We start from the raw sequence: 26,944 nt of genomic DNA on the forward strand, positions 1-26,944 counted from the left end.
ATATATGTTTATATATATATTTGTGGATTATATTTATTTCTATATATATTATTCATATATATTTATGAATATATATGTATGCTTATTTTTTTAAAAGATTTTATTTATTTATTTGACAGAGAGAGAGCACAAGCAGGGAGAGGGGCAGGCAGAGGGAGAGGGAGAAGCAGGCTCCCCACAGAGCAAGCCCGATGTGGGACTCGATCCCAGGGCCCCAGGATCATGACCTGAGCCGAAGGCAGTCGCTTAACCAGCTGAGCTACCCAGGAGCCCTATATATGTATGCTTATAATTGTGAATTATACTTATATGTGGATTTGAATACCACCTTCTTAATGTCTTAGTTTTGAATAACAGTTTATAATATTTCCCCATCCATTTATATCATTCAGTAGTCTCCAAACCCCTGCAAAGTAAGAGGGGAAAGAGTTAATGCTGTGATCCTCATTTTTAAGAGGAGGAGCCTAAGATCTTCAGTGACTGCCCCAAGCTTGTGCAGTTACAAGTAGGACTGGGTTGAGGGCTGGAACTCCTCCCCAAAACTATACTGTGCTGCATATTTTTTACGTTTCATTTGTTTCAGAAGGTGTTACTATATATCAGTGCCACCTACTCACTCAAAGCCATGGTCAGTTAGCTTACTTATTTATGTGGAATAATGTAGTTGTTCCCTGCCCAGATTTGGGCATTAAATGGTCCTAGACTTGCATTGTGGCTCTGAGAGCTATTAGGTTGCAGCTTTGGTGTTCTCTCTGAGCCCCGGTGCCCTCCCCCGTAACAGGTGGTACTGGCCTCAGGGAGTTGTTGGGGGGACAGTGTACACAGCAAGTACTCTATAACTGTTACCTGTGATTTTGGAGCAAAAATATCTAGTGTCATTTCCCCAGATTATTACTTAATGTCAGTTTTTCCTCTTTTTTTTTCTGGTATAAAGACTGTTTTCAGCTTTAAAATTCTCCCTACGTGAGTAATAATACTCAAGTTAAAGAATGTTTGAGACCCCAGCTTCCTTCCAGCTCTAAAATTCTATGATTCTAACTCTATATTATGACATATAATATAGGAGATGGGTCGACTATATTTTAAGATACAGCAGATGCCAAGGAGAGTAGGAAAAATTGGCAGGGTTTTGGATCTGAACAGAAACTGACTTAGGCCGATTTACGTAAAAAATCATTTATTTGGGAGGATATATGGGTAACCCATAGAACAGAGTGAAGAGCTGAACAAATAGGCTGTGAAAAGGACAGAAGCCAGGGAAGCCTCTTCAGGCCACTGTCAGATCAGTCTGCTTCTGCTCCAATCATTTTCTGCCTTTATATTATACCTCCAAGATCCAAATATCCATTGGAGAGAGGAGCTGATTGGCTGAGCTGGGTCAGGTGACCACCCCCTAGTCAAAAGAGGCAGGGCACCTTGATAGACAATTCTATCACAATTGCCTTCAGTGGGAAAGGGCTGATCCCCAAGTGAATCAGGGAAATGTCTGAAGTAGATGCCAAGAGAAAGGGGAGAACAGCACTTTGCTCATTTTAAAATTGCAGAATATAATCCATTTAGATGATATTCTGCAAAAGCCAAAACTAGGGATGGAGAACAGTTGATCAATGATTGCCAAGGTTTAGGGGTTGGGGGAGAGTTTGACCACAAAGGAACAACGTAACAGAGTTCTCTGAGGGTTTTGGAACTGTCCTGTATGTGTTAAAACCCAATGAACTGTACTTTAAAGCAAGAGTAATTTTGCTTTATGTAAAGAAAAATAGTTGCAACGTGGGAATACAGAATACAAACATTTATGAAATTGCTTTAAATTTCTTTTTTAAATTTAAATCAATTTAGTTAACATATAGTGAGTGTATTATTAATTTCAGAGGTATAATTTAGTGATTCACCAGCTGCATATAACTTCTCATTACTTCAAGTGCCCTCCTTAATGCCCATCACCCAGTTACCCCATCCCCCCACCCACCTCTCCTCCAGCAACCCTCAGTTTATTTCCTGTAGTTAAGAGTCTCTTATGGTTTGCCTCCCTTTCTGTTTTTATCTTATTTTATTTTTTCTTCCCTTCCCCTATGTTCATCTGTTTTGTTTCTTAAATTCCACATGAGTGAAATTATATGGTATTTGTTTTTCTCTGACTGACTTATTTCACTTAGCAAATACCCTCTAGTTACATCCATGTCGTTGCAAACGGCAAGATTTCATTCTTTTTGATGACTGAATTTCCTTTAAATTTCTAACCCCTTTACTTGTTAAGCAGCTGATTTTTGAAAAGTGTATAAAGTTTTCACATAGTAACCATTTCTTCCTTTTTTGGAAACAGTATTTAGAGCTCCGATTTAACAAAGGTGTCCGTCTCTGTGGAACAGTCCTCTTCATTGTTCAAACAGTAAGTCACTCTCCATTAATTTGCTTTACCTTTTGTTGTCTAGAATGTTTTCAGCTAAGGCATCTGGGCTAAGCTTATTTGGTAAATGCATAAAAGATAAAAAAAAGAGGTGTTGAAAATAGGAGGAAACCAAAAAGGGAAAGCCCTTGTCATTATTTTCCGTTCTTCATTCAGGTTGCTGGAGGCTTGTCATGATGGTTGTCACTTCATTTACATTGATCTTCCTCTTGGCAGCTGAGTGCTTTAGGGATGGGTTTGATAATGGAGGTCCAGGAAGGAGTTTTCATTCTCATCCCTATTTGTAATTCTCTTCTCCAATGGCAAGCTACCTAAGCATTTGCAAAAGCGTAACAGAGTACCTTTGTAAATTATTTAACTTGACTCCATTTTATGTCTCTGTAAATTGCATAACTTAAATTGGTCATTAACACTTCCAATGTAAAAGGAAGGAGCCCTTTGGGGTTTGGTAAAGATCCTGCCAAAGAACTGAACCTCGTAGCTTGCATTTATCAACTGTTCAGACCCTCTTTGGATCATTTTTAGAAATGCCTACAGAAATGGGAAGTGGGGAACAAGTGTTAGGAAGATGGTACATGGCCATGTTTTCAAATCTTCAACTTGGTCAGGATGATGACTGTGGAAAGCTGGTTCATTCTTGCAAAAAAGAGGAAAGCATCTCCCACTTGAAGGACTTACTTCCATTGATCTACCCATGTAATATAATCAGACATTCAAATACTATATAATATGGCTTTTTTCATAATATGTTTTTATAGAATAAACATAAAATCATAGAATCATAATACATTTTTATAGAACAAATCACATAGAATATATATGATATATTTGAAAGATCAAATGCAGTAAAAATGATGTTCTGAGAAAAAAGACCATATTTTTCATACTGTTGTACCCTGGATTAATAAATATTTGTTAGGTGTATGAGTGAAAAATAACATATACAAAAGATGGAATACAGTTTTTGTTGGCTTTCAGGATTTTTTTAGTGCAAATTTATACTTTTGTTTAATAAATGAGCATGCAAACGTTTTAAAACCAGTTTCTAAAATTTTCAGTTTTCCCAGTTAATTATGCAGTGATTAATAATAGTTTGAAAGTGTATGAATGAGGGACCATCTCCTTTTAAATTTGTATTCTTTCTTTCATTCTAATTGTTTAGATTGAGGAGAATTGATTTCAAGTTTGAGGTGATAGATCAGTGACTATCTGCATTAAGCACTGTGTGAAAAGTCCATAATTTTAACAAAATTGGTCATAAAAGATTTTTGTAACCTATGACCACACCACAAACAGAAAAGGAGAATCAACTTTACTTAAATAACATTTTCAAGTTACAAACATATTTCATTAAGTATATTGAAACTACTGTTTTAATTCATTGTTGAGTTTATAGAAAAAATTGATAATTTATTTTATAATTCATACAGTTTATTTGGTTTCTTTTTTCCCATAGATTCTGTATACTGGAATTGTTATTTATGCCCCTGCCCTGGCTTTGAATCAAGGTACATTTTAGAGTTACTAATTATGTCACTCACATTTTGGGGATCACTTTTAATAGACCTTATTCCCTCTTTGGGGAGATGGGGAAACGAAGGGATGTTTCCAGGAACCTGCATCAACTTGAGGGGAACAAGATGGGCTTAGTGTTTAGCAGCTTCTTTGCATTCCTGGATCGATAGCTCCAAAAGATCTATGATTAATAGAAGGGCAGACCTCGCTGAGGAGTGAATCTCTGAAGTGCCAACCCGCCATGCTCCATTAGTTCAGAATGAACAGCCCCTATGGTCTATCACCTCAAACATGAATGGCTGTTACTTTCTTCCTTGGCGGCTGTAATCTGGAGCCCATAGTCAAGAGGCTTCTGTGTTACTCAGCTCAGTTCCATTGTAAAATATGGCAAGGAGAGAGCTTTTCTTATTTCCATTTCTAATGTGGTCCAAAATGCAAGAGAAGGAGATCTGTGCAATTTGAAATATCATCTTGCTCCTAGCGACAAGATGAAAGATGGCTATGGTGTCCTTTTAAACAAATATATGAAGATGGTGTGATTGACATACTCCTATACTCTTTGGTTTTGAGCAGATAAAAGCCATGAAACTGGAATAGTTTACTTCAGCAAAAGTGCATTTTAGTCATATCCTCAAAAGGCTTTGGGAAAACCCCATATCCTTTGAATTCTTATCAATTAGATGTGAGTTTATCTCTAAAGCTTCCTTATGAAATGTACAAGTGAACTCTGATGGGAAAAATGTGATGTAGTTCCTGGAGTTCATATAAAATTGAAAAGCCCTGCTAAACCCACACTCTAATTTCCTGCTTTCATGGTAAATAGATAGTAATTATTACCTAAGTTTATAAAGTACAATAGTATCGTTACAAACGATATTATTATATAACATTATATAACATGCTCTTGAATTCTGAATGTCAGGCATGTTCCATGTCAATATTACCAACATCATGAATGGGTCATTTTGTGTATAAAGAGCTGAGCTATAAACTTCATAAGTTACCTATTGGCTGTAAGTATAATGTAAGTGTAATTAAAGTTGTGGCTTTAGGGTTTTAAAGTACAGTTCTGGCAGTAAGAGAGTACTGCCTTCTATCTATGAAGAACTCGAGGACTCTGCTCTTATCAGTTTATTGGACTATTCCCTAGAAATTAGGACCCAAGAGGCTGCTGCATTTTGACCACTTGAATATCAACTGCGTATTTTACTGTGACCAAGGATAAATATAGTACTTGGTGTGCAACAGATGCTCCACAGAAACTTGTTTAACTGAAATGGATCTTAACGTTCTCTAGGTCCAATCGTTTTCCTTTTACCTTTTTAAAAAAATACAGAGAGGGGCGCCTGGGTGGCTCAGTCGTTAAACGTCTGCCTTCAGCTCAGGTCATGATCCCAGGAACCTGGGATCGAGCCCCACATCGGGCTCCCTGCTCCGCGGGAAGCCTGCTTCTCCCTCTCCCACTCCCCCTGCTTGTGTTCCCTCTCTCGCTGTCTCTCTCTCTCTGTCAAATAAATAAATAAAAAATAAAATCTTAAAAAAAATTATAAAAAAATAAAATTAAAAAAAATAAATATATAGAAAACTTCAAACATATGCTAGTAAAAAAAGAGAACAGTATTTTGAACTCTAATGTACCCTTAACTCTATGCTAAAAATTATCAACTCTTGGTTCAGTTCATTCTGTTTCCCTCACTAGATTATTTTGCTGTAAATCTGAAGTATTTTCATCATTTCATCTGAATTCAATGTCTTTTAAAAAATAAGCTAATTTTTTCACTGAGGTATAATTGACATATAACATTGTATTCTATTATAATGATTCAAGATTTGCATATATTGCAAAATGACCACCACTATGTCTAGTTAACATCTATCTCCATACATAGTTACAAAAGTTCTTTTTCTTGTGATGAAAGCTTTCAATATTTACTCTCTTGGCAACTTTCAATAAACATGCAATACAGGATTATTAATTATAGTCACCATGCTGTACATTACATCTCCATGACTTATGTATTTTATAACTGGAAGGTTGTACCAGGATGTGTTTTGTAAACACAATTATACTATATTCATATCTAAAATATTAACATTATTTTAAAAAATATCAATATGAAGTCAGTGTTTAGATTTCCTTGATTTTTTTCAGTGTTTGTTAGAATTAGGATTCAAATAAGTTTATGTAATTGCAATTAGTCGATTTGTCTCTTAAATTTCTCTTTCTTGCTTTTAAAACTTTTTTTTTTTTTTTTTTGCTCTACACCTAGAATAGAGCCCAGTGCAGGGCTTAAACTCACAACCCTGAGATCAAGACCTGAGCTGAGATAAAGAGTCAGATACTTAACTAACTGAGCCATCCAGGCACCCCTTTTGCTTTTTAAAATTAAAAACCCTTTTTCGTTGAAATACAGCTTATACATAATAAAATGTACAGAAATTAAGTGTACAGTTGGATGAATTTTAACAATTGTACATAGTTGTGTGACCACCACACAACTCAAGATACAGACTATTTTCTTTTTTTTTTTTTAAAGATTTTATTTATTTATTTATTTATTTGACAGAGAGATAGAGAGAAAGCACAAGCAGGCAGAGAGGCAGGCAGAGGGAGAGGGAGAAGCAGACTCCCCACTGAGCAGGGAGCCCGACGAGGGGCTCGATCCCAGGACCCTGGGATCATGACCCGGGCCGAAGGCAGCCGCTTAACCGACTGAGCCACCCAGGCGCCCCCAGACTATTTTCACCATCTAATCCTAGGAGATTTTCTTATGCTTCTTTGTAATAAACCCCCCTGCCAACCCAAGCTGCCACTTTCTGATTTTTATCACCATAGATTAGTTTTCCCTGTTAGATTTTATATAAATGGAATCAAACAGTGCCTTTTTTGTAACTGGTTTATTTTGCTCAACAAAATGTTTCTGAGATTCATTCATGTTGTTACATGTTTCAGTAGTTCATTCCTGTTTATTGCTAATATTTCATCATCTGTATCTCTACATCTGTTTATCCATCAACAACATTGGGTTGTTTCCAGTTTTAGGCAATTATGAATTAAGACTACTAAGATCATTCTTGTACAGGTTTTGTTTTGTCTTGCTTTGCTTTTTTTTTTTTTAATTCATTTGCATTTCTTACAACCTTTTAAAGCAGAATGTGACTTGAACACTACATTTCCACTCACAAAACTTGCTGAGTTACTTTTTGAACAGCTTTACAACACACCTAAATAGGCTTACAATTTTGCTACTCTAAACAATGCTCTTCTTTGGAAAACAAGTCCTATAGATAGTTATTCCCATGAAGTTGGTTCAGTTTAACATACTAGTTTCTAGATGCCTGGTACATGCAGTTGATAACTACAGGGGATAGAAGACTTAAAAAGTAGATCCTAGAAGGTGAAAATTGTTTTAATCAATACTTTTCTTCTAAACATCAAGGTATAGCTCAGAACACTTCACTGACAAAAAAATTTGGTCTTACTAAGAAATCTGTTTGATTGCTAAACACTTTAGACCACACAGTTAACATTAGGTTACATACATCTCACAACAAATGTTATCTCCTTCCGTTAAAATAAGCCAATGTGGAACTAGGAACAAAAAACTAGCTGGGCTTTAGTTCCTAAATACCACAGCATCACACTCAGAAAGAAATCTTATCTTCTCCTTAAATAGTTCTTGTCACATCATATAGATTTTTAAAAATGTTAACAAAAACAAAGAAAAACATTCTTTTTTTTTTTAAAGATTTTATTTATTTATTTCAGAGAGAGAGAATGAGAGAGAGCACATGAGAGGGGGGAGGGTCAGAGGGAGAAGCAGACTCCCTGCCCAGCAGGGAGCCCGATGCGGGACTCGATCCAGGGACTCCAGGATCATGACCTGAGCCAAAGGCAGTCGCTTAACCAACTGACCCACCCAGGCGCCCAAAGAAAAACATTCTTGAAAATATATTACCAGAGGGAATAAAGATAAAGTATTGAATACATGTACAAATAATTCTTGGGACAGCACTTAGTCTACTTCTTCCATGCACGATGTGTTGTCATCCCCTTTGAGGAACAGCATCTCTTTGGCTATGACAACATTGTTATCATGAGCAGTAGTGTCATCTTCGTCAATACCAAGACCAAGTTTAATCATCCTGTAGATCCTGATAGCATGTATCTGAGGATTTGCTTTTGACACATATTTTTATCTCTATTGGGTGAATACCTGGAAGCAGTGTAGTTAAACATAACACCTATTATAGCCCAGTACAGGGCAGATGCAGGTACAAAATTTAAGAGAGACTGGAAAATAATTTTTCTAAATGGTTGTACCATTTTACATGCCTACTCCACAATGTATGCATGTCCAAGTTACTCCAGTTGTGCTTCTGCCCTGGCTTTGAATCAAGGTACATCTTAAAGTTACCAATTATGTCACTCACATTTGGGGCTAGTTTATTTTATAGGAAAACAATGGACTTTTGTACATTAACCTTGTATCCTACAACCTTGCTCTAATCACTTACTAGTTCCAGTTTTTTTTTTTTACATCAGTGATCATGTCATCTATCAACAAAAGAGAATTTTATTTCTTCTTTCCCAATCTGTATACCTTTTATTTCCTTTCTTGCCTTATAGCATTAACAAAGACTTCCAGTACAATGTTAAGAAGGAGCAGTGAGAGGGAACATCCTTGTCTTGGACCTGATCTCAGTGGGAAAGCTTTGAGTCTCTCAGTCTTAAGTAGGATGTTAGCTGTAGGAATTTTGTAGACAGTCTATCAAGTTGAGAAAGTTCCCCTCTATTCCTAGTTTACTGAAAGTTTTTATGATGAATGGATGTTGCCTTTTGTCAAATGCTTTTTCTGCATCTTTTGATATGATCATGTGATATTTCTTTTTTAGTGTGTTAATATGATAGATTCCATTAATTGATTTTTAAATTTTGAACCAGCCTTGCATACCCGGGATAAATCCCTCTTGGTCACGGTGTATAATTCATTTTATACTCTTTTGGATTCAATTTGCTAATCTTCAATTTGTTGAGGATTTTTGCAGTTGTGTTCATGAGAAATATTTGTTTGTAGTTTTCTTGTAATGTCTTTATCTGGTTTTGGTATTAGAGCAATTCTGGCTTCATAGAATGAGTTGGGCAGTATTCCCTCTGCTTGTATTCTCTGAAAGAGATTGCAGAGAATTGGTATAATTTTTCCTTAAGTTGGTAGAAATTACCAGTCAACCCATCTGGGCCTAGAGCTTTCTGTTTTGGAAGGTTTTTAATTATTGATTCAATTTCTTTAATAGATATAGGCCTATTTAGATAATCTATTTCTTTTTGCATGAATGTCTTGGCCTATTTTGTCTTTCAAGGAATTGGTCCATTTTATATAGATTATCACATATGTGGGTAGAGTTGTTATCCTTCCATTTAAAAACAATATAATATGCCCCTCCGCTTCTTAGATAAATGGTAGCAAATTATACAACTTTTCTCTTTCTTGGTCTCATCTTAGTTACATGCATAACTTGTCTTTCAAGCACTGGTAGAATAGTGTGTTTATTTGAACCATGATGACACATACTCTGTGACCCCATTCAGTCTGGATAACTACCTCATAGTATCAAGTTGTTTCTTAGCTTCATTACAATATAAATGCTTTTCCATGTATTTAATTTAGTCAATGTTGGATCTAGGTATGCTCTCTGAGGGTAGAAACCAGTTCCATTTAACTTATTGAGTAAATTTGTTTGGGGGCATTTTATGAGATTTGGACCTAGTTCTAGGCAAGAGTAGAGAGGTATGTAGAAAGATAGTGCCCCATAAATGATATAGCTTCCTACTGATGATTTTTTGAGAAATATTTTTATTGTACATGTTTCGCAGTTATGCAGACATTTTCTTTTCTTTTTTTCTTTTTACAGTCACAGGATTTGATCTATGGGGCGCAGTAGTGGCAACAGGGGTGGTCTGTACATTCTACTGCACACTGGTATGTCAAGAACATTATCTCTTCTTTACTCTACCAACTGTTTTCCAAAGTTGAAAATTCCAATAGTTGTGTTCTGCAGACTAGGTTTTTCATATGTCCTCCCCTACTCCTACCTCCCACAGTGTAACTTTTTATAAGAAATATTCCGTCTAGGGAAAAATTTGATTCTTTATAGAACATTGATCATAACTGAAACTTTTTTCTTTTACATGAACCATTGCAGTGGTCCTCAGTGTTGTCTCCTAATTAATCCTTACTATTGCTAAATTATTATATTTGCATTCATATTATTCCTCAGCTTAGAAGCCTAACTTCCCATTGCCTATAAGCAGGAATCACAGTCAAAATATGTAACAACCAGATACTATGGACAATGATATTATTATGGATGCTAGTCCCTAGCAGTTGTACAACTCTTACGGCATATGGGACATACTAGGTCTTAAGACTTTAGTGGATTTTTTAGAAGATGGGGATCTCAGGGAGGGGATGGTTCAGCCAAGGACATAGGACCTGGAGGGAGACACTTGGGAAGTTTTTGGCAGTGGCTAGTACAAAACAATTTTAGTATTTCAACAACTGGTATGACCTTCTATGTGCATACTTGATTGAATAGCAGCCCTGCCAATAGGATAAAATCTATGATTATTTTGCCTTTTGCAATTTTACTCTGAATTTTCTTCCCAGCAATCTCCCTCTACCATTTCATTTTGCTCCAAAAGGTATATCTGGCCACACTCAACATGTCATGGACTTTGACTTCTTTATGCTTTTGTCCATGCTGTTTTTTCTTCTGGGATGACCTTCCATCTTTGCCTCTACTTCTGTCTGGAGGCTTGGCTTAAATCACACCTTTTCTTGAAGGTTCTACCAACCTTACTATCTACCACCTTGAGTCTATTCCTTAGCCAAGATCTATGTTTTCATTACTTTTGTCCAGCATAGTATATAACCATGTAGATGATTAATAATGTCTGATAAGAGCATTAATCCTAATATACTTTTTCCTCAAAGGGTGGTCTTAAAGCTGTTATCTGGACAGATGTTTTTCAAGTTGGGATCATGGTGGCTGGATTTGCATCTGTAATTATACAGGCTACAGTGATTCAAGGTGGGATCAGCACTATTCTAAATGATTGCTATAAGGGTGGAAGATTAAACTTCTGGAAGTAAGTTGCTATTTATCTCCTGGTCAATAGATCACTCCTTTTGTTGTTGTTGTTGTTGTTGTTTCTGTAAAAATAATCTCATTATTGAAGTAGTAGATTTACATTAGAAAACAAATAGATGGCTAAGAATGTGGTACAAAAAATTGAAGCTGGTAAGTTAATGTGTGAGGGGTTTCCACCAGGTCTTTAAGGGGTTAAAGCAGTCAGATGGTTACTTAGGTACATGGAATGTAACTTCCTCCTGAGAAAGGATTGATAGCAAAAGAGTGTTTTTCTTCCAGATATTAAAATCTGGAATTGGTCAAAGGATGGGGTAGGGTAATTAGGGAAGAGATAGTGGAGATATAAGATAAGGAAACCTCTTAAGAGAAAAACACTAAAGGGCCATGCTGTCATTTTGACAGTTCTTTGTCTCAAGTAGCCTAGAGAATTTTTCTATTGATATTATATATAAATATTTTATAATATTCTATATTATTTCTAGAAGATTGACTAGAAAGTTATGACTAATGCCTCAAGTGTCAGTATATTGTATGATATAGCATTTCTTAAACAGCTATTTAGGTTTCCTAGAGAAAGACTAGTGGAGAAACTAGATATTTTATCACATATATACCACACAACTTAGAAGAATATTTATTTTTATTTATTATTTTTTTTTAATTTTATTATGTTATGTTAGTCACCATACAATCATCATTGGTTTTTGATGTGGTGATCCACGATCCATTGTTTTCGTGTAACACCCAGTGCTCCATGCAGTACGTGCCCTCCTTAATACCCATCACCGGGCTAACCAATACCCCCTCCCCTCTAAAACCCTGTTTGTTTCTCAGAGTCCATAGTCTCTCATGGTTCATCTCTCCCTCCAATTCCCCCCCCACCTCATTTTTCTGCATGTGGCTGTCCAAGTTTCCCAGCACCATTTATTGAAGAGACTGTCTTTTTTCCATTGCATGTTTTTTCCTGCTTTGTCAAAGATTATTTGACCATACAGTTGAGGGTCCATACCTGGGTTCTCTATTCTGTTCCATTGGTCTATATGCCTGTTTTTGTGCCAGTACCATGCTGTCTTGGTGATCACAGCTTTGTAATATAGCTTGAAATTGGGCAACGTGATGCCCCCAGCTTTGTTTTTCTTTTTCAACAGGGGGGAAATACATAGCCATCCAAGCCTCACTCAAAAAAACAGAAAAATCCCAAATTCACCAACTAACTCTACACCTTAAAGAACTAGAGAAAAAGCAACAAATGATGCCTAAGCCATGCATTAGAAGAGAAATAATTAAAATTAGAGCAGAAATCAGTGAATTACAAACCAGAAACACAGTAGATCAGATCAACGAAACTAGAAGTTTCGGGGTCTTTTCTGATTCCATACAAATTTTAGGATTGTTTGTTCCAGTACTTTGAAAAATGTCATTGGAATTTGATTGGGATGGCATTGAAGGTATAGATTGCTCTGGGTAGCATAGACATTTTAACAATGTTTATTCTTCCGATCCATGAGCATGGAATATTTTTCCATCTTTTTCTGTCTTCTTCAATTTCTTTCATGAGTGTTCTGTAGTTCCTAGAGTATAGATTCTTTACCTCTTTGGTTAGGTTTATTCCGAGGTATCTTATGGTTTTTGGTGCTATTGTAAATGGAATCATTTCTCTAATTTCTCTTTCTACAGTTGCGTTGTTAGTGTATAAGAAAGCAACTGATTTCTGTGCATTGATTTTGTATCCTGCCACATTACTGAATTGCTGTATGAGTTCTAATAATTTGGGGGTGGAGTCTTTTGGGTTTTCCACATAGAGTATCATGTCGTCTGAGAAAAGAGAGAGTTTGACTTCTTCTTTGCCAATCTGAATACCTTTTATTTCTTTTTGTTGTCTGATTGCTTTTGCTAGGACTTCTAGTACACTGTGTTGAACAATAGTGGCAAGAGTGGGCATCCTTGACGTGTTCCTGATCTTAAGGGAAAGGCTCTCAGCTTTTCCCCATTGAGGATGATATTCACTGTGGGTTTTTCATAGATGGATTTTATGAACTTGAGGAATGTTCCCTCTATCCCTATACTCTGGAGAGTTTTAATCAGGAAAGGATGTTGTATTTTGTTGAATGCTTTTTCTGCATCAATTGAGAGGACCATATGGTTCTTCTCTCTCCTCTTATTAATGTGTTCTATCACATAGATTGATTTGTGAATGTTGAACCACCCTTGCATCCCAGGGATAAATCCCACTTGGTCGTGGTGGATGATCCTTTTAATGTATTGTTGGATCCTATTAGCTAGGATTTTGTTGAGGATTTTGGAATCCATATTCATCAGGGATATCGGTCTGAAATTCTCCTTTTTGATAGGGTCTTTGCCTGGTTTGGGGATTAAGGTAATGCTGGCTTCATAGAATGAGTCTGGAAGCTTTCCTTCTGTTTTTATTTTTTGAAACAGCTTCAGGAGAATAGGTATTATTTCTTCTTTGAATGTTTGATAGAATTCCCCAGGGAATCCATCAGGCCCTGGACTCTTGTTTTTTGGGAGGTTTTTGATCACTGCTTCAATCTCGTTACTGGTTATTGGCCTATTCAGGTTGTCAATTTCTTCCTGTTTCAGTCTTGGCAGCTTATAGGTTTCCAGGAAGGCCTCCAGTTCATCCAGATTGCTCAGTTTATTGGCATATAGTTGTTGATAATAATTTCTAATAATTGTTTCTATTTCCCTGGTGTTAGTTGTGATCTCTCCCCTTTCATTCATAATTTTATTAATTTGGGTCCTTTCTCTTTTCTTTTGGATACGTCTGGCCAGTGGTTTATCGATCTTATTAATTCTTCCAAAGAACCAACTTCTAGTTTCATTGATCTGATCTACTGTGTTTCTGGTTTGTAATTCACTGATTTCTGCTCTAATTTTAATTATTTCTCTTCTAATGCATGGCTTAGGCATCATTTGTTGCTTTTTCTCTAGTTCTTTAAGGTGTAGAGTTAGTTGGTGAATTTGGGATTTTTCTGTTTTTTTGAGTGAGGCTTGGATGGCTATGTATTTCCCCCCTGCCTTTGCAGTATCCCATAGGTTTTGGACCAATGTGTTTTTGTTCTCATTGGTTTCCATGAATTGTTTAAGTTCTTCTTTGATTTCCTGGTTGACTCAAACATTCTTAAGCAGAGTAGTCTTTAGCTTCCAAGTGTTTGAATTTCTGCCAAATTTTTTCTTGTGATTGAGTTCCAGTTTTAAAGCATTGTGGTCTGAGAATATGCAGGGAATAATCTCAATCTTTTGGTATCAGTTGAGACCTGATTTGTGACCCAGTATGTGGTCTATTCTGGAGAAAGTTCCATGCGCACTCGAGAAGAATGAGTGTTCTGTTGTTTTAGGGTGGAATGTTCTGTAAATATCTATGAGGTCCATCTGGTCCAATGTATCATTCAAAGCTCTTGTTTCCTTGTTGATTTTCTGCTTAGATGATCTGTCCATTGCTGAGAGTGGAGTATTGAGGTCTCCTACAATTAACATATTGTTATCAATATGACTCTTTATTTTGGTTAACAGTTGGCTTATGTAGATGGCTGCTCCCATGTTGGGGGCATAGATATTTACAATGGTTAGATCTTCTTGTTGGATAGACCCTTTAAGAATGATATAGTGTCCTTCTGTGTCTCTAATTACAGACTTTAGTTTAAAATCTAATTTGTCTGGTATAAGAATTGCTACCCCAGCTTTCTTTTGAGGTCCGCTGGCATGGAAGATGGATCTCCATCCCTTCACTTTCAGTCTGGATGTATCTTTAGGCTCAAAATGAGTCTCTTGTAGGCAGCATATGGATGGGTCCTGTCTTTTTATCCAATCTGCAACCCTGTGCCATTTTATGGGAGCGTTTAGGCCATTCATGTTGAGAGTGATTATTGAAAGATATGAATTAATTGTCATCATGTTGCCTGTGAAGACGTTGTTTTTATAGATTGTCCCTGTAAATTTCTGTTGTATATCACTCTTGGGGTCTTTCTCCTTTTATAGAACCCCCCTTAATATTTCTTGCAGGGCCAGCTTAGTGGTCACATATTCTTTCAGTTTCTGCTGGTTGTGGAAGTTCTGCATCTCTCCATCCATTCTAAATGACAGCCTTGCCGGATAAAAGTATTCTTGGCTGCATGTTCTTCTCATTTAGTACCCTGAATATGTCTTGCCAGGCCTTTCTGGCTTGCCAGGTCTCTGTAGATAGGTCTGACGTTATTCTGATGTTCCTCCCTCTGTACATAAGGAATCTCTTCCCCCTAACTGCCCTTAAGATGGTTTCCTTGGTTCTAAGATTTGCAAGTTTTACTATTACATGCTGGGGTGTTGGCCTGTTTTCCTTGATCTTGGGAGGGGTCCTCTCTGTCTCTAGGACGCGAATGTTTGTTTCATTCCCCAGATTAGGGAAGTTCTCAGCTACAATTTGCTCAAATACATCTTCTAGTCCTCTCTCTCCACTCCCTCCGGATTCCAATTATTCTGACATTGGAACGCTTCATGGTGTCACTTATTTCTCTGATTCTATTTTCATGGATTCTGAGTTGTTTTTCCCTGGCCTCCTCTTTTCCCTTTTTATCTATTATATTGTCTTTCAGGTCGCTTATTCGTTCTTCTGCCTCACTTACCCTAGCTGTTAGATTATCCAGATTGAATTGGATCTCATTGATAGCATTTTTAAGTTCTGCCAATTCACCTTTCATTTCTGCCCTTAGAGACTCTATGTTGTCATTAATTGATTTCTCCATTGTAGCTATTGTCTTCACAATTGCTAGCCTGAATTCCATCTCCGACATCTTGGTTATACCTGCATCCATTTGTAAATCTGCAGCATAAGTCATAATCTCTGAGTCTTTTCTATTTTGGGGGTGTCTCCTCCTAGTCATTCTGTTGATGGGTGTTTGAGGGAATGTATAGAGTCCAAATTATTGACCAGAACCCAAACAAGATGCACCTGTTTTCTTGGGACCTTAGGGTTGCTGGCCACTTGTTTTCCCAGCCTGTCTTCTGGGGGAGGGGCCTGCTGCGCTGTTACTCAGGCAACCCTGTTTGGGCGGAGTTGCCCTGCCCCCCTGTGGTGGGGGATGGGCTCAGTGGGAATCAGTCTTTGAGGCTTTTGTTCTCTGGCGGCTTTCCCTGGTGGCTTTTCACATCTCTTCCGCGAGTCAGAGCAGAAGAGACCGTTTCCAACCTTCTGCCTCAGAGCAGAGAGATCGCAGTCTGTTCTTCAGTGAGCTCTCCAGGCCACACTGTCTCTGTTTCTGTCCGTGCTGCTATAAACTGCAGCGGCCTGGGTTGTTCGCCCCTCCACAGCACCCCCAGTCCTGCCTCCAGGTCAGAGCATGTCTCTGCCCTTTGTGCTTCTAAAACCGCCAGCCGCTCCCAGTTCACGCATGCGTGACCCCACCAGTCCGGGTTTCTGCCCTGGGGGCTGCCCTAAAGTCCTTTCCCCTGCGCTACCGGTCTGCAAGTCTGTGTCCTGTCCGCAGCGTGCGAGGCTGTCACTCACTGGCGGTGTAGGATCCCCACGGCCAGGCACCTTCCCACTGCCGTTTATCCTCAGATATCTGCCTGCGGAATCAGGGCTCCCCGCTTCGTACCTCAAAACCAACCGCCTGCGATATTCTGTTTGTAGAGATCCAGATCTTCTTACATCTCAGGCTGGTTTCGTGGGTGCTCAGAGTGGTCTGGTAGATATCCAGCTCAATTCCGGGGACCAGTTGAAATAGGGTCCCCTACTCCTCCGCCATCTTTCCTTCTCCCTTAGAAGAATATTTAAAACACCTTCTACTGTGGATCAGTAGTGTCATTCTTGTTATCATGTTCAATATGGGGAGGGGCTCATTTTGACATGGACTGGCTTATTTCCTCTTTAAGCAGTCCTACTTTGAGACAGGCAAGCCGAAATCATTGGCAAAGAGAAAGAAAAAAAATTTCTTACTTGGTGACTCTCTTCTAGTTTTCTGAAAATGGTGCTAATGTTTGAGAAGAGCCTTGTCAGAAATTGGACTGGGACAATGTGTTAATTTGCAGAGAAAGTTGAATTATGATGAATCAACTTCAACTATTTTCAATAATCTTTTTTTTTTTAACCTCAGGATTCAGATTCCAAGGAAGAGCACCTCCAGTTGTCCTAGCTTGGGCATTATTCCATCCCTTAGTAGGAGTGGAGCAGGACATTTTTTTTAATTTTTTTTTAAAGATTTTTTTAATTTATTTATTTGAGAGAGAGAATGAGATAGAGAGAGCACATGAGAGGAGGGAGGGTCAGAGGGAGAAGCAGACTCCCCGCTGAGCAGGGAGCCCGATGCGGGACTCGATTCTGGGACTCCAGGATCATGACCTGAGCCGAAGGCAGTCGCTTAACCAACTGAGCCACCCAGGCGCCCCGGAGCAGGACATTTTATTGACAACCATTTAGACTATTTTATGGTGAAATGGTCTTTTCCCCAAAGTAAATTGGGTTGCTGTTACTAGAGGACAGGAGAATGGATACCAAGAAGCAGAAACAACCAGTGGCCACTCAGAAGATCTTGATTACTTCTAAATTTCCTAGTAGGCGAGATTGAAGGGAGGGGGTATGGAACCAATCATTTTTCTGCAAGATAACTGTCACTTTGTACAAAGGCAATCCATATTGCTGCACTGAAGTGACAACTTGTACACCAATAAGAGATTCTTAAAAGTAAAAGATTAGACACTTTTGTGACTTTTACTTTGGAGGCTGCCAACCATTAAATAATAATGAAAAGCCTCATTGTATATTCCTTGTGAGTCTGATATGTTTGAGAATATGGTGGGCAAAATATCTGCTCTGGTGGTGATAAACCAAGAGAAGGATTTTGTGTTGGTATTTTCTGTATGGTCTATAGTTGTCTTATATATTCTGTATGGCCTAAAACCACTAAATTGGGTGTTCTAAATCTTGTCTTACTTCCCTCGAGTAGATTCCTGAATCCTTTTGTCTCTTGATATCCATTAGCTAATATAGTAGCTGTTTTCTCTATGGGTTAAATGGTCAACACCCTTGAAACACTTAAACTTTGATATGAAGTGTTAAAGAATAGAATAGAGGCTCTTATATTTCCATAGGAATGCTGGGATATACATGAAATCAGAACACTTTACTCAACTAATCTTAAATATAAGATTGAAATGGATTTGCAGAATTTCATAATTTTTAGAAAGTTTCTATGAAAGCCAATTTTGCAGAAATTTGTCAAACTCATCATGGATGAACAGAATCATTCCTTCCAAGATAATGCATTAAGAAGAGTCAAAAAAATATTAAATACAGAAGTTGAACTTTCTTTGTAGCAATATTTTGGATTTAAGTACATGTCATAAAGTGACTTTTCACTATTAGCATTTAACTTGTGCACACAGCATTTTAAGAAAGCATGATTATAATGACATGGTAGTTTTAGAAGATGAAAGCCTTTAAATTGCATTAATTGACTGAGTTCTTGAGCTTGAATATAAATTAGAAATATGACTGTACATGTGCTAGGAGAGAAATTATATATGCAAAATGTGTCAATTTTGTGTTCATTTCAGTACCATATCTATTGCTGATGCACTTAGGAACTTTACTGTCTTTATTGCTCTCTCTCTTTTTAGTTTCATGCTCTTCTCTGATTTCAGCATAGCAGACTTGTTTAAATAACAGTTTCCTAAGGCCACAGGAGAACAATTTTTATGAAAGCTCAGAATAATTAGAGCATTCATTTTTCTTCAGTCCCATCCAGAATTTCCAATTCTCTGAAAGTATCCAATTTTATTTCATTGAACTTAAGTTAGGAATATTTCTGCCTTTTTTATTATTTAATAAATTTGTACATATTTATATCTGTATGCATATTTACATAGATATACATTGCTTGCTTCCAAAAACTATTCTAGGAGAATTTTCTGTAGTTTTTTGCTGATAGTTAAAATTTGTTTTCTGTTTCTTTTCATTTAGTTTTGATCCCAATCCTTTGCAAAGACATACATTCTGGACAATTATTATAGGAGGGACCTTTACATGGACCAGCATCTATGGTGTCAACCAATCCCAAGTGCAGAGATATATTTCCTGTAAAAGCAGATTCCAGGCAAAAATGTAAGCCAAACTATGGTATGGAAATCATTAATAACCATCAGTTGTCTTTATTGAAACTTGTTAATTAGTCAAGCTTTGTTCAGGTTTAAGCTTTTTGCATCATGAAATTCCAAGAAATAAATGATATACTTAGTTATAAAAGGATCAAGTAAAACAAAGTGGTACTTATATTTTAAATCAGATATTTGAAATATTTATATGATTTATTAAGTAAAATAAATCTTACACAATAAATGCCTTTTTATTTAATATCTATTTGTATAAGGAGTTATGGAGGATAAAAATTAGAATTATATGGCTCTTATAATGAAGGGACTTAACATCTAGTTAGGAAAATATATACAAGCATGCAAAAAGTGAAATAACACTAGAAAGGTATGACAGTCCCATGGAACAATATAATGATAGAATAAATGGTCAAGGACATTATATTGCCAGATGTGCTGGTATATTTTATTTTCAGACACAGTCATGGGCTTATAACTCTGCTCTAATACCTGCTATTTGAATGGGCTAGTTACTTAGTCTCCCTGAATCTCAGTTTCTAAACTTATAAATTGAGCATAAGAAATATTATATATCTCCTGAGAGGTATTGTAAAATATTATGCTTCACAAATACTTGGTAGGGATCCAATAAATGTGACCTCAAATCATAGGACGTGAAGGCAGAAAATGGGTGAGAGATTCCTATCAACCAAGCAGATCCTGAATAATGACCATATGTGGGCAGATGGAGAATAGGGGGAAAGAATTCCAGATATACATTGATTTGGACACAGCCCAGAGGTCAGAAGGATGACATGGTCAAGCCCATCTTGGCTTGAGGAAAGAGTATGAGTGGTGGCTGGTTCTTTCTCAGGAGGCCTCAGATCAGTGTGGTGACCACCACTCCCTATGCTGATAAATAAAGCTGACTGGACCCACATGCATTTAGGAACTTAAAAATTATAAATAGATTAAGAGTAACAGGGTGATTGGAGTAGGACAAGGAATGGCAATTCTATTTCTATTCAAAGAAGAACATGAAAATATTGTGATGTCACATGTTAAAACTCAATATATTGAGAGTAAATTGGTTTAGACATTATCTGTCTTTAGAAAATTCCATAGTAAAAGATCTACACAAATATCAGCACAGTAACTGGATATAGAATCCCCAAAAGTGAGCTTAGGAGTTCTGGTATTTTAAGGAACTTTGAAGGAATGTAATTTATCCATCCAATAATCCACTGGACTTTAAATCTATATTAGAGCTGATGCTTCTCCAAAATTAATTGTGCATATGCTCTTCTGTTTCTTTGGGAACATGAAACTCAAAGGGCCCAATTTTATAACTAAGAGGCCAACATTAGAGCTTTAGAGCTTTCTTAATAAGAAGCAATTTCCTTTGGAATGGCCCTCAGCAGACTCCCTGCGCTGAGAGGAACCATTTTCTCCTACTTTTTAACACTGGCTCCATAGGAAGAATGAATCCCAGTCAAAGAGTTAAGACCTACTGACATTGATTGACTGGGGACAGTATCAGATGTTATTGATAAGTGATCTATTTGAGTGGCACTAAAGTTAAATAAAACTATATAATAAAGTATTAACCTCATATATGAACAAGGGTATTTGAGCAGGAAAGTGTCTGGGTATGTTTTCTGGTGATTTGGAGATGAGCTGTAGTTACTTATACTATTTTTAGTCAATAGCAAAACATACAGTAAACTTAGTCAATCAAGGGAAAAGGCTAGCAATCTGTTGTTTGGTAGCTGTTGAAGGTGAGTTATCCTGAAACAGACTCTGAGATGGAGGTTGGCATTCCAGAGTCTGTGAGGGAATCACCACCTGTAGAAGAAAGAGAAGAGGAGGAAGCAGAATTGGCCCGAGAGAGAAGTTGGATTGTAATGCATTCTCAGCCAAGGCCTTAGGGGAAGCCCTAATGCTGAACTGACTCCAGTTTTGTCCCAGGTTAGGGTAAGGAGACTGGGTTTTAAGATTCTGAATCCAGTAGTCATTGGACACAGGTGCCCCAAAGAAGGAGGCATGACATTGGGGATTGTACCTCTCTTCAGCCTAGGGCAGCTTGTTACAATATCCACTACAGCACTCCTGGGAAAAAAATGTAGACACCTTAGTGAGAACAATGTTTACTATTCAACTGATTATTAAGACATAGAACTCAATGCCATTAGCACTCATAATGTCAATAATTACCATTTAACAAATGTTATTACATGCCAAGCACTGTATATATGATACATACTATTTCACTTAATCTTAAAATTCTGCGAGGTAGGCATCGTTATCTATAGGTGTACATGAAGAAGCTGAAGATCAGATAAGCTAAATTACTTGCCCGGGGTCACATATGGTAGATGGAACCAAGATTTATGTTCAGGTCTGACTCCAGTGCCGTTATACAAACCTTTACAATCTCCTGGAGCACACACCATGTATTATGATGCTGAACATTGTTTGGGAAGAGACCTCAAGGAATGCAGGTTTGCCTCTCATACTTATTAGGTGATATTACAAACCACATTTAAACAAGTTTAATGAGTTTCTGTGTAGATGCTAACAATGTTTAGCAGTCTATAACTGCATTATTTTTAAAAGCAAAATGAATAATAGTTACTGCTCTGTTGACCATTAAAAAATCCTTATTTCATGACAAGAAGACCTGAAGTAGTGTAATTGGATACCATTATAAAGCTGACAATGCCCATGGAACTCTGACCAGGAGGATACATTTACTCAATAGAGAATCCCCCATCTATTCCAAGTATTTCCAAATACAGTGTTGATTGACAGCATAAGCAGACGGTTAGTCTAGAATAAAACAGATAGCATTTTTGATAACCAAAAGATAATGTGCATTTATTGAGTAATCATGAAGGTCTCTTCTGTTTGTGTAACAAGTTTCCTAATCTTTGGGATGGAAATTACAATTGACATTTGCTGGTTTGTTTTCACTTCCTTAGGTCTCTCTACATCAATCTTCTGGGGCTCTGGGCAATCCTCGCCTGCTCAGTGTTATGTGGGCTTGCCCTATATTCCAGGTACCGTGACTGTGATCCTTGGACAGCCAAGAAAGTATCTGCACCAGACCAGGTTCAGTACCATGTCTTTCTTACATGTGCATTAATGTTATCCAGAAAGCTGATTAGTTGGGGGGAAAGAGTATTCATGTTTTTGTAGAGAAACAGCAAATGAGAACAATATAATCATCTTTAATTTGTTGAAAGCATTTGGCAAAATTTATTTTAGCAGATATAGCAAGAATGAAGAATGCTGTATCCAAGATTAAAATACTGAAATACCTGGAAAATTTCAAGCCAATTGTTAAATAGAATTAGGTCAAGACTGGGAGTAGAAATGTAAACACGGTTAAAGAAAAAAAAAAAACATATGTAAACCATGGTAGTGTAAAATATTTTGTGGGTATTCTTAGATCACTTTTTTATCAACAGCTTACCTTCCAGTTTTTTTTTTTAAGATTTTATTTATTTATTCATGAGAGACAGAGAGAGAGAGAGAGGCAGAGGCAGAGGGAGAAGCAGGGTCCCCGCGGAGCAGGGAGCCTGATGCGGGACCCGATCCCAGGACACTGGGATCATGACCTGAGCCGAAGGCAGACGCTTAACCGACTGAGCCACCCAGGCGTCCCTACCTTCCAGTTTTTAAATGATAGAGAAACAGATCTAATGAGTGAACATTTATTGAGTACCAACTATGTGGTGAGATTCTGTGCCCAGAGCTTTGAGTGCTTTATCTCTTTTAATTCTCGTAACCTGGTAATTCTAATTTTAGAGATGAGGAAATGAGTGACTTGCAGAGAGGTTATATTACTTGCTCAAGGTCACATAGCTGATAAATAAGTATAGTCGCAAGCATTCATCATACTGTCATAAGTGCTTTATATAAACTTCAACTTTGAATCCCTACAGCTACACACTGAGGTAGGTGCTATAATTATCTCCCTTTCAAAGATGAGTAAACTGAGGCACACACAAACTGTGTAATAGCTAGTAAACCTAGAACCAGAATTCAAGCACAGGGAGTCTGCCACTGGAGTCTTAACTTTGTTTTTTGTTTTTGGGGTTTTTTTTAAAGATTTTATTTATTTATTTGACAGAGAGAGACACAGCAAAAGAGGGAACACAAGCAGGGGGAGTGGGAGAGGGAGAAGCAGGCTTCCTGTGGAGCAGGGAGCCCGATGCGGGGCTCGATTCCAGGACCCTGGGATCATGACCTCAGCCAAAGGCAGACGCTTAACGACTGAGCCACTCAGGCGCCCCCAGAGTCCTAACTTTGAACCTCTATGCCATATACCACCTTTCAGAAAGTATAGCTAGAATTCAATGTTAGACTCCGAAGCTTGAGTTCTTGCCAAAATTATGTTCTAAGACTGGCTTGTAAATTAAGTGCCCAGGGTACTCATTAGATTGAAGATAGATTGAAATATATGCTGACATAAATGCATCACATACTCCTGGAAAAAAAAGCAACTTTGTGGGGTTAGAAAATGAGAACCTCCTTGAGCTGTGCATCTCAACCCTGTATTCACATGTGTCCTCCTGTTAATAAATAGATCTTTCCTATTTGCTCAGAGAATCTAATCATCATGTTTACTCTGAAGATGGAGGCACTCTTTCCTTATATTCTTTCTAGTGAGGAATATTTTGTCTGTAGTTTATATCATGAAGATAATAGGGATGTTAAAAATGTTTCTCATATATCTTCCCCGATCCCTAGACAACAACGAAAAATATCTACAACTTCCTATCCTCGAGACTTCTTGTCATAGAACGCATTCAGTGGGGTCTTGCATGCATGCACCTTTAGAGAGCCTGTGCTAAATTTTTTAAAAAGAAAGAGGTTTCCTCCTAATTGGATGATTCTGGTATTATGTTGATTATTGAGGAGTTAATTCAATTAACATTTCCCTAGGGATACAATGCACATGAGGCACAGTAGTAGAAAGTCAGGTCAAAATCTTAACCCAAGGAGAGCAAAGATATATTTGTGCAACGCTGCTGGAGCTCACCCTGAGGAAGCAAGATTAGTGTCTAGATGGAGTTTTACTATTTTTCTATCTATCAGTCTCACCTTGCTGGTTCTACCTATACCTGAGGGGGCCACTCAGAATATGAAATATCACACCAAAGACTTTTGAGAAAGTTGATGTTATGGTAGAGGATTTTAGATCTTGTTATCACAGTAACGACGGAAACCTTGACTTTTGCTTATGTATGGAATACTGTTTGAAGTTACACTTTTAAGATACCTTGGGAAAACTGGAACTTGATTTCATATAGAGATAAGTTCTATTCTCTCTTTCTGAGAATAAAAAATTAGTAAGCTTTGGATAAAGTGGAGACATTCTTAAAACAACTCAACACAGATCCTTGCCACAGTGGAGGATGTTCTTCAACATCCCATAACAAACTATTGTCAAATGAAATCAGAAGAGGCTGATAAGAGAGGACATGACATCCACTCTATACTCGAGGCTTTTTCAGTGCAAGTGAGGGGACTTTTTCTAGAAAATTATCCTCTTAGGACCCTTTTGATTTAAAAATCAGTTTTGCCAAAAGACTGTCATGTGACATAGTACGGAAGTAATACACCTTCCCATCCTTATTTAATATTTATTTTTTAAAAAGTAACTTATCAAAAGGTAAGTTGGTATCAGGAACTTTTTAAAAAGAAGCAAGTTTCAGCAACTTCCCAAGGTTACTCTCCACTTGTCACTATGTCTCATACTATATGCAACTATAATTACACTTTCAGTCCTGGGTAGTGATTAACGTTCTCAAAGGTGAACTTTGAGTCATCAAGTAAAGTTAAGTGAATGCTTCTTATTACATAAGCATAGAGGTGTGTACAATATTTCCTTTAAATTGATTTATTATTCCAAAGAACGAGAACAGCTGCCTCTTATCATTTACGATATCCCATGTACTATATTAAAACTTTACATAGATGATGTAATTTAACTTTTATAGCAAGTCTATGAGGTTAGTATTATTATCCCTACTTTACAGATGAGGGAACTGAGTTTTAGAGAAGTAACAAAAACCACTTCTGTCTGAATCCAGACCCTGTATCCTTAACTACTCTGCTATTAAGTGTTAGCAATAAAAGAGTTTGATTTTTCATATTCGGAAATTTCAATTATATGGAATAGGTTCCTTTAGTTCTTAAAGAACACAAGATAAATGAGGCATTAATTAATTTTATTTGATAGCAAATAGCACTCAGAAGTCAATTTTGGAATTTTTCAGCTCATGCCTTATTTGGTACTGGACATTCTGCAAGATTTTCCGGGACTTCCTGGACTTTTTGTGGCCTGTGCTTACAGTGGAACATTAAGGTATGAACTATGACTCTAACAATACATGGTTTCCCTGTTGGGATCTTTCTTTTGTTGTTGGATATTTTGGGGGATAAAGCTGAATTCTGGACATGAGCACAAATGGCCCAAAGTGGGTAATCTACTCCATGTATCCTCTCTGTTGGTCTCACTTTTATCCATGTGGATTATCAGTCTATTATCCTCAGTCTCCACTTTTAACTTGGTCTCTACTGTAATACATCATTACATACTCTGTAGGGTCACCATAATAATGATCAGTTGATGGTAGTTCTCACTGATTATCAAAAATGGGTGCCTATAGTCTTGGTTTAAAATGTATGTATAGCTAAAGCATGGTCAAATGGAAAATTATAATTAAAATCTCCTATTATGTGCTGAATAATATACACTGTCCAAAGAATCTTGTTCTGTGTTTCAACTTATTCATTGCACTTTCTTTCAGTGTTTGTGCCAGGGAATTCTTATTGTTAACATGTACAGTGTATGTTAGTAAGGATCCAGGAAATTAATATTATTGATATTAATGGCATATGTTTGTGAGGATTTATGACAGTCCTTTATATGCACAAAGAAGTCATTATATAATAGTACTATGTAGTCTGTGTAGATTCTTTCCATAGACACTGAGGATTTATTGCAAAGCGGAAGCAACATAAAATTGTTTTCTCACTATTAAGCCTATGGAGGTTACCTGAATCATTCTTGGATGATAACAGCTTCCAGAAAGAGGATGTTGTGATCATTAAAATATAGTAGAAATCTGGTTATATTTCAGAAATGACAGTTTGTTTACCCCTTTCTTATTCCTACTTAAAGTATTATTAAAGTTAAAATATTATAAATCAAAAGATTTTTTTCTCTTACAGCACAGTGTCCTCCAGTATTAATGCTTTAGCAGCAGTAACTGTGGAAGATCTAATTAAACCTCACTTCAGGTCGCTCTCAGAAAGGTCTCTCTCTTGGATTTCCCAAGGAATGAGTGAGTTTCCATTTTCACAATTCCTTCTTACCTCCAGGAGATTATTTTTTAGAAATACCAGAAATCTTTTCCATGGAAGATACAGAGTAAGAACCTTCAAGTGTAAATGTACATATACATATGCATGCCTATGACTAAATGCAGTTATGCCATATTTGCAATCCAGATTTGAGAGACACTTCAAGCAATTAATTTTCAGGGGTCCTTATTTTTTTTTTAAGTTTTAACTTAAATTCCAGTTAATTAACATACAGTGTAATATTAGTTTTAGTGATTCAACACTACCATACAATACCTGGTGCTCATCACAACATGTGTACTCCTTAATTGCCATCACCTACTTCATGCATCCCTCTACCAACCTCTCTTCTGGTAACCAAAAGCTTGTTCTCTATAGTTAAGAGTCTGTTTCTTGGTTTGCCTCTCT

At 37.2% G+C, this 26,944-nt stretch overlaps 1 protein-coding gene across 1 annotated transcript in view; it reads left to right on the forward strand.

Annotated features, from left to right (window-relative positions):
- The window catches only part of SLC5A8 (solute carrier family 5 member 8), a 71,067-nt gene that overhangs the window by 4,603 nt on the left and 39,520 nt on the right, over nt 1-26,944 (forward strand). The window contains exons 2-9 of the mRNA XM_034987274.1: nt 2,324-2,389; nt 3,864-3,915; nt 9,836-9,903; nt 10,918-11,072; nt 19,032-19,172; nt 22,141-22,270; nt 25,447-25,535; nt 26,405-26,517. Coding sequence (XP_034843165.1) covers nt 2,324-2,389; nt 3,864-3,915; nt 9,836-9,903; nt 10,918-11,072; nt 19,032-19,172; nt 22,141-22,270; nt 25,447-25,535; nt 26,405-26,517 — 814 coding nt within the window. The remainder of the gene's footprint in view (nt 1-2,323; nt 2,390-3,863; nt 3,916-9,835; nt 9,904-10,917; nt 11,073-19,031; nt 19,173-22,140; nt 22,271-25,446; nt 25,536-26,404; nt 26,518-26,944) is intronic.

The sequence above is a fragment of the Mirounga leonina genome, unplaced genomic scaffold (genome assembly GCF_011800145.1).
Source record: "Mirounga leonina isolate KUSES-001 unplaced genomic scaffold, KU_Mleo_1.0 Mir_418, whole genome shotgun sequence".
Taxonomy (NCBI): Eukaryota; Metazoa; Chordata; class Mammalia; order Carnivora; family Phocidae; genus Mirounga; species Mirounga leonina.